Genomic DNA, 9,029 nt, shown 5'->3' with positions numbered 1-9,029 from the left:
TTTAAATAAATGGATTTGAGATGGATTTGAATTTTTTTTAAAAATTCAAGACAAGTTCATGTATTACCTTGTCCTGTCCTGTCCTGTCCGACCTTGATTATATATAAATTTAATTTAATTTAATTTAATTTTTATTTATCTATTTTTAATATATAGATAAAAATAAAAATTATAAAATATTTTTTTATAAAATAAGTTATAAAAAATTAAAATAATTTAATTTTTATAAAATATATTTATTTTAATGTAATTAAAATTTTAATTTTTTTTTAAAAAAAGTTTAATCGGCAAGGCAAGACAAGTATGAGAATTTCTCATACCTTATCCCGTCCCACTTAATTTAATTTTTTTAATGAAAAGATGATGAGAATTATTTTAAATAAATAGGATGACGTTTGGATGATGGCAATCCTTCCTAAACCCATCATATTGCCATACCCATGGAAAAAGTTAAAATGAAAATAATTTCATTTTGTGAAATTTAACAAGGAAAATGAGGTTAGTTTGAAAAGTGTTTTCTGTAAAATTGTTTTAGAAAATTGTGATTTAATATTTTGTAATATAAAAATTTATTCGAAAACTTAAAATATTCTTAATTAATTTAGACATTTTTAAAAATAATTTTTATATGTAAATATTTTATTTAATCCATATTCATATTTATATAATTATTTTAAAATAGTATTTAGAAAATAATGAAAAATAATTAAGATATATTTTTCTAGTTTTATTCTGTTTTTGGTTTGGAAAAAACTATTTCCATTTTCTGTTTTGGATAACAAACTGTTTTATCAAACAGGGCAGGGGTTCTATCCCATATACGGTTACGGGAAGGGAAAATTTAGCACGTGGCATGGGGAGAAAGCGAGTGGAGTCATAAGATATACGCGAGAATAAGAAGAAAAGAATTGACAATAATGAAGGTGGGGCCACATTGCCAGGGTGCCTCATCTTCCTCCAGTATTCACACCCTTTAAGTATAAAGCCCCTCCATTTCCTCCCAAAAATCTCCACTCAAGTCTCATCCTCACCTCTTCTACTCTCCTCCACCCGGCGCACGTTGGCCCCCAATCCCTACTCTAGAGAGTAGGCATAATTGTAGAGAAAGAATGGCTTCGGCGGCGAGGCTAGATCTGGACGGAAACGCCATCAAGCCGATGACGATTTGCATGATCGGCGCCGGAGGATTCATCGGATCGCACCTCTGTGAGAAGCTCATGGCTGAGACGATGCACAAGGTCTTGGCCGTTGATGTCTACAATGACAAGATCAGGCACCTTCTCGAGCCGGCTGCACATCCTTGGTCCGATCGCATTCAGTTTCACCGCATCAACATCAAGCACGATTCGAGGCTCGAAGGACTCATCAAGATGGCAGATCTGGTTCGTGATTCCCTCGTTTCTATTTCTTGCATTGGATTTTGAATTTCTTGTATTTTGTATCAATTTGTGGCGTTTTCTTTGGTAATGCAGACTGTCAATCTGGCTGCGATCTGTACTCCCGCAGACTACAATACTCGTCCTCTCGATACGATTTACAGCAATTTCATTGATGCACTTCCAGTGGTATGCTGTTGGATGTTTGTTTGAATTATTTTTCGTTCAAAGATAATGTTGTTATTTGTCTTTTTGTTTCTCGGAAATCTGTTGAAGCTGATGTATGCGTTGATTTGCGTTTTGATGTGGCTTTTTAGGTGAAATACTGTTCAGAAAACAACAAGCGTCTCATTCACTTCTCGACTTGTGAAGTCTATGGGAAAACGATTGGGAGCTTTCTTCCCAAAGATTCACCTCTCCGGCAGGTGAGATCTCTCTCCTCTGTATTTGTTTTGTTTTGTTTGGTTTTGTTTGGTTTTGTTTTTTTTTTTTTTCACGCATAGAGCTCGAATCTGTCTTCTGTATTTTGTATTTGTCTCTTGTAGTTTTTTTAACTGTAGGTTGTAAGCATTACTATTTATGATATACTCTAGAGTGTTCTGTCCAAGATACAACTTAGCATTTTTAATAATATATATCTAAATGTTGGATTGTGCTGATGCTGGTGATGGAAAAAAATTATAAATGGACAAAGATGGTCTGATGTCATGACCCATATTATCCGAAGGGTATAATTGAAATGTAACTGCTTAATAACTGTGTCCTTTCTTGATCATTCTTCAACATTTCTTATCTGGTAATATTTTTATTCTTCTTGGGCACTTGCACATTGAAGTTGCTGGAACTTTCGTATTTTTCTATTTCTTAATATCCAATCTGATGAGTTGCTCTAATATGTTAGCGTATTGAATCTATTGAAAGTAGTTGTTTTGAAAATGTTTCGGTGTTTTTGTGTCCAATGATTTTAGCCATAGTTAGCATTTTTGGAGTTTTCGTAGATGTTCCATGTTGTGGTTGCGATGTTTGGAAATTATGGTGGTGCTGCATATGTTGTGCAGTATAAGGGAGCTTAAATTGAATGGAGGCTGTTCTGCTGCCAATGAGTATTTTTCTTTCTGATAAGCTTGCAGTTAGATGTTTCTCTCCCATGGTCACTAGATCTAGGATGATTGGTTAAGGTTTTTGCTTCGTATGCAAAGGTATTTTTACTTAAATGATCACAATGGACATTTGGTTGCTTCATTATTTCTATTTGCAGAATGGGAATTTTGAACTGCTTTGGAAGCTATCGTTTGCTATTTGTTCTTTGTTTTCTGCTTGCCTTATTGTTGGAATGAACCAAGTCCATATGCTTTGATATGATATTAGGATCCAGCTTACTATCTTCTCAAAGAAGATGCCTCCCCCTGCATTTTTGGTTCAATTGAGAAGCAGAGATGGTCCTATGCCTGTGCAAAGCAATTAATTGAGAGGTTGATTTATGGTGAGTCAACTTTTCCATCAATCTGGATGTTTCTTAACATGCATCTGTCTCATAGATCTTTCTAATTTTTTTTTTATTATTATTATTTACAGCTGAAGGTGCAGAGAATGGCCTAGAGTTCACCATTGTGAGGCCTTTTAACTGGATTGGGCCTAGAATGGATTTCATTCCTGGCATTGATGGTCCTAGTGAAGGTGTTCCAAGGGTTCTGGCATGCTTCAGCAATGTTAGTTTCAACATCTGTCATAACATGGCTTGTTTGGTAGTATTTTTTTCATTTTTTTTGTCTCTGATCTTGCTCTTTTTCTCCCACCGTAGAACCTTCTTCGTCGTGAGCCACTCAAGCTTGTGGATGGTGGCCAATCCCAGAGAACCTTTGTTTATATAAAGGATGCTATTGAAGCAGTCTTGTTGATGATTGTGAGTTGACCATCCTTTCTTTCATTATATGATTCCACATTTAGTTTACTTGGAAAAAAAAAAAACAGGATGCTGAATATTATGATCTTTTCTCAGGATAATCCTGGCAGGGCTAATGGTCACATCTTCAATGTGGGCAACCCAAACAATGAAGCTACAGTTAAGCAGCTTGCAGAAATGATGACTGAGGTGAATGAGTCATTGGTTTTTTTGATGCAATATTAATCTTAATCTTGACCTCTATGGATTCTATATATTGATGACTTCCTTCCATTATTCAGGTTTATGCAAAGGTGAGTGGGGAACCTTCTTTGGAGGTACCAACTGTTGATGTAAGCTCCAAAGAATTCTATGGTGAAGGATATGATGACAGTGACAAGAGAATTCCAGACATGACCATAATCAATAAACAACTTGGTAATGATCTGTTTTCTTTATCATTCCTCCTCTGTTCTTTTGCGGTTGGAGTGAAATTCTGACACAACTTTTGGATGGAATTGCCAGGTTGGAACCCTAAGACATCACTCTGGGATTTGCTTGAGTCAACCCTCACCTATCAGCACAGGACATATGCTGAGGCTATTAAGCAGGCCATTGCGAAGCCAGTTGCATCTTAAGAAGCGAGTTCTCACTTGGGGGGTGTGGTTGGTCTGCAAGGTGTCCAATACTTTCTGAGGAAGCATTCAAATATATATAAATGGTTGATTTTCATATAAGCTACATATTTTTTTTTTTCTCTTTTTTTTTTTTAATCATTTCAGAGTCTGTAGTCAATAGTGCTCCTAGTCTATTTGAGAAAGTAGACTTTTATTAGGAAATTATCATTAGGTTACTGTAGTTCGTCGGTAGCTGGGCTTAAGACACATTGGGGAAATTACACAAGGAAAGCCTATTTTCTGTTTCCCAAATCCCAAGGGGTTTCCTTAGTCATGTCTCCATTTTGTCTCTCCAAGGGTGTGCTGTATTTTTTATTTTGTTCGTCCAGGCACTTGTTTTTTTTTTATCCTCTTTTTTTCCCCTAAATAATTATTTGTTAATTATTATTTTTTAAATAATAATTTATTAATTTCTGTCTATGTTACGCTCTTTATTCTTGTTTTTTAAGCTGCTACTACATGAGCAGAAAATTGAAGTTGTCCTTGATGAGGGAAATCATTATCCAGGGGAAAAGGAACATCCCATCTTTTTTTTTCTTTTTTTTTCGGGTATGCAAACCTTTCAATGCATTTAGAAATGGAAAAAAACTATGTGAAGTGTTCGAAACTTGAAAAAAGTTGTGACTTGTGAAGGGTCACCCATGTTCTAGAAATGCATTGTCTCACGGACTGTTTGTCTGGTGTCTGACCAGACATACAGTACGTGACAATAGGCACCCTTGTTAAACGCGGTGGGGGCTCCAAGTATTAGTTAATTAGGGCCACTGTGACAGTGATTCTTATAATGCTTTTATAACATTCGAAAGAGAAATTTGTTCACGTGGTCTCTAAGCTAAAAACGTATTTTGGGTAAGTTATTTTTGAAAGTAATGTCAAGAAGTGCTAGTGAAGGGTGATTTTATTCATTAGACTTTTAAAAATATTACAAAATATGAGAACTTTTTGTATTGTGGAAACTTATTGATGATCCATATTGTAAGTATTTACTTTTAACTCTTTTTTTTTTTTAAATGGTGAGACCGGTTAATTAAAAAAAAATATTTATTCTTTGAGAGCATTTTAATAATTTCTTCTTTTAGTTTCTTTTTCTTGTAATTCTTTTATTCTACAATATTTCGTTAGTTAGAATTGCTACAAAATTATTTTACTTTGTCATAATTAGTAATTATCCACAAATCTCATTTAGTATTATTATTGTGGGATGCTATGTGTAAATTATAATATAGTTAGAAGCTATGTAAAATTATTTTTATTTCTAGAAATATGCGAATGGTTATTGGTAGCTAATTTTATATTTTTTTCATAACTAAAAGCTATGTAAAGAAAAAAAAAATTATATATCGGGTTGGTTTGAGACTACATAAAAATTATTATTAGCCACATATTAAAATAAATTTATATTTGAAGTGAATGCAATTTCATTCTCTGAAAGGTATGTAATTTTATTATCAAAAGTGAATGCAAATCTCATTCCTTAATTACTAATACTAAAATAAAAATTGACATAATAAAATAATTCGTACCATATCATTGGAAATAAAACAATATTAAAAATTATTATAAGTGCGGTATGAAATAACATTGATCACGTATTTATTGGATGCCTAAATAATTAGTTGCTTTTTACGAAGTCTCAATAAAAGTAAAAAGACATGGATGAAAATGTATTTCAATAATAGTGATAAATTAGATCTAACTTGTTTTGATGTTGATTTCTTTTAATGTCCTGTGAAAAATTTATCTTCTAGCGAATATTGAAAATATTCTTGTTGATTGATGTTATATCATGCGTTGTAATTATATTATTTTAATTTACCATTTAATTTTTTTTTTTTTTTTTTTTTATGTTTTTCTCAAATGTTGTTCATATATGAAATTACATATGTTATTTTAAGATGAACGATGAAGATGTATGTCTCATGGATTGTACACTCACATAAAAAAATTATTTTCCAATTTGACATAAGCAAAGGTTAATGTTAATATCATATCAAGTACTATAGACATGATTGAAGGCTTTGGAAGAGTAAATATTATGCTATCAAACAAGACTAAATTGCATATAAATGATCTTATAAATCCAAAAGAAATTTGCTCAATTTTAAAGATATTCTCATAAATTGGTATTATTTGAAACTATGAATGAAAGTAATATGAAATATATTTACATTATTTCTGTTATTCATGACCAAAATCTTACAATAAAAAAATTCTTGACTTTTTCCTCTAGGTCATATCATTAATTAAAAAGTCAATTGAATCATATAATGTCATGAACTAGAAGTTCACTAACCCAAAGATTTTTATGTTTTGATGAGACCAATTAAGCCACTCAGTGTCCTCAATGATGTACCAAATGATAGAACTCACATGGGCATCCATTAAATAATTAGAAAATTCTTTTGCCCAATGAATATTCATGTGATGCTTGCTTATAAGGCTAATTTATAGTTAGGTCATCTTTTATTAAAATCGTATACAAGTCACCAAACTTTTTTAATTATAAAATGCTTTTGCCCAATGAATATTCATGTACTGCTTGCTAGTAATGCTAATTTATAGTTAGACCATCTTTTATTAAAATCATTTATGAGTCACCAAACTTTTTAAAAAAGGAATACATAGGGACATAGGTGGCTCTACTACCCACCATGTGGACCATTTATTATTTTATGGTCTTAATGGATATACCCCTACTAAATGGTCACACGTTTCTCTCCTTTCTATATGTAATGTTACCGTTCTCAGATTCCTTACACAAATAATCTAATTGCAAGCATAATTTCCATATTATCTAACCAAGACAATACGTCTTGGTAATTCTAGTGAATCTACTTCTCAAACATTTATTGATTATGTCAATTGGAGTTGATATTGAGTATCTTCTTGCTCACACTCATACCCAGAATAGTTTGGAAGAATCCCTTATTAAACATATCCAATTAATTGCTCGACCCTTACTCATGAAAACCAAAATATGTATTTTTGCTTAAGGACATACTATTGTGCATGTTGTGACCTTAGTTTGCATTCAACCTACAACTTACCATGAATACTCCCCTTCACAACTTGAAAAACAACCAAGTGTCACTCACTTTTTCGATTATAGAATATATATATATGTACCAATTACACATACACAACGCATTAAAATTGGTCCCCAATGAAGGGTTGGAATTTATGTAGGTTTTTATTCTTCATCCATCATAAGTTATCATGAACCTTTGGCAAGTGATGTTTTTACATATTTTATGGATTGTCATTTAAAGAACTAGTTTCCCTGTTGTTATGGGGAGAAAAGCTTGTTTTTGAAAAACAATGAGAAATTGTTTAGAATGCATCAACTTTGTTTCACCTTGATCCTTACACAAATCAATGTACACCAAAAGTTCAAATGATTATTCATTTGCAAAATCTACACAAACCAATTACCAGCTGCATTTATTGATATATATATAAAATGAAAAAGTCACATGTTTCAGCTACAAATACTCTAGTGCATATTGAAATCTCTATAGGACGACAATTAATAAATGAATATAAGACATACTTGAAGCTTGGTAGACTCATTAGCTCAAAGAATTCTCGGAAGAGAAGATCATAAAGAAAACTCAACACTCTTAAAGAGGCCATAAAAATGATTAATCAGTCCAAAATTGATAAATCTATAGCCCCCAAAGAGAATAAATAAAATTGATAGCTCTTAACAAGGCACATATTAAACAAATAGTCCTTGAAGAGACATAAATTAAATGTGTAGCACTTGAAGAGGTACAAGTACTTGAAAATGATGAGATTTCAATAGTTATGTACATACGGGAGAAAAATGAGATCAAAATATTATTATTATTATTAATATTTTTGTTTTCTAAGTGGTCTTTGACTTCATAAGAAATGATTAGGACCTTGAACCAAAAATTGTGGGAGAATATTGACACAAAAATGATTAGCCAAAATGGAAAAAAGCTATGCACACAAAGTTAAACTCGTTAATAAAACAAGTATTTAGACCTGTAGTTCAAATGCCAGAAGACAAAGCCTATCGAGTACAAATGGGTATTTGTACGAAAGTGTATTAATGAGAAAAATGAGATCATAAGATATAAAGTGTAATTAGCGACACAAGGTTTCTTGTAGAGACCTAGTATTGGTTACGAAAAAACATACTTTCATCATGAATGTAATTGTTAGGATAGTATCCTTAAAAGCATGATATGATGTAACAAAAAAGATTTCATTAATATTTATATTATGATTTCAGTTTTTATTTACTATTCTATTTATGCACTATATTTATCTTGAGCATTTAGACATGCATTACTTGCATTATACATGACTTGGATGTATTAGAAGTTGCACAAAAGTTACAAGTCATGGAATCCTTGCAAGCTAATGAGTTATTCAAAGTTGGTTTGTGGACTTCGATAATCCATCTAAGGTTGTAGTGCATTAAACCCTAAAAAGGTCTCTACTAGCTAAGTTGAGGGAAATATGACAATTAATCAGTTGATTATGGATACTCAGATATGTTAAGGTGATTTTGAAAGTCTACTAACCCTAGCATGCCAATTAAAAAAAAAAAAAACACAATCATAAAGGAAGGCTAATATGCACACTTGGATTTGTAACTTAAGTGTTATCACAAAATCATCAAAGTTAGTTTAGATATTCAATATGCATTTTATCAGAGAAAATCAATCAAATATTGAGGTACCTATGGACAGTATCAAGCATGGGCATAGTTCACATTGACATGCATATTCATGGAATTTTGAGAGTGGATGATAGAGGGTGTATCTGAATAGCATAAATAACCTATAATGTGCTACCACAAGACATGGAGGGTTAGATTAAAATTATATAATAAATAATAAAAGAAAGAAACCCTAGCATACTTGGTATCTAAATAGCATAGAAAAAATTATTAGAGTATACAAAATCATCAATTATCACATACATCTTGTATATAATTCCTAAAAAATTGATGGTTATGATTATAACAAGTTCCAAAAGTGGCAGCAAAGATAAGTTTTGAAAAGAATCTTTTATGTTGGGGTCCAAGTCCCCAATTAATATTCGTAAGATTCACTTGTG

At 31.9% G+C, this 9,029-nt stretch overlaps 1 protein-coding gene across 1 annotated transcript; it reads left to right on the top strand.

Annotated features, from left to right (window-relative positions):
• The first annotated feature begins 938 nt into the window (after positions 1 to 938).
• LOC100262362 (UDP-D-apiose/UDP-D-xylose synthase 2) lies at positions 939 to 4,355 on the top strand. Its single transcript, XM_002266594.4, has 9 exons — positions 939 to 1,382; positions 1,473 to 1,565; positions 1,694 to 1,801; positions 2,745 to 2,859; positions 2,952 to 3,085; positions 3,178 to 3,279; positions 3,376 to 3,468; positions 3,561 to 3,696; positions 3,784 to 4,355. The coding sequence occupies exons 1-9, from the start codon at positions 1,110 to 1,112 to the stop codon at positions 3,894 to 3,896; spliced, it is 1,167 nt and encodes a 388-aa protein (XP_002266630.1). The 5' UTR covers positions 939 to 1,109; the 3' UTR covers positions 3,897 to 4,355.
• Positions 4,356 to 9,029: the final 4,674 nt, after the last annotated feature.

This window comes from Vitis vinifera, chromosome 3 (genome assembly GCF_030704535.1).
Source record: "Vitis vinifera cultivar Pinot Noir 40024 chromosome 3, ASM3070453v1".
Taxonomy (NCBI): Eukaryota; Viridiplantae; Streptophyta; class Magnoliopsida; order Vitales; family Vitaceae; genus Vitis; species Vitis vinifera.
This window is presented reverse-complemented; position numbering and strand designations above follow the sequence as displayed.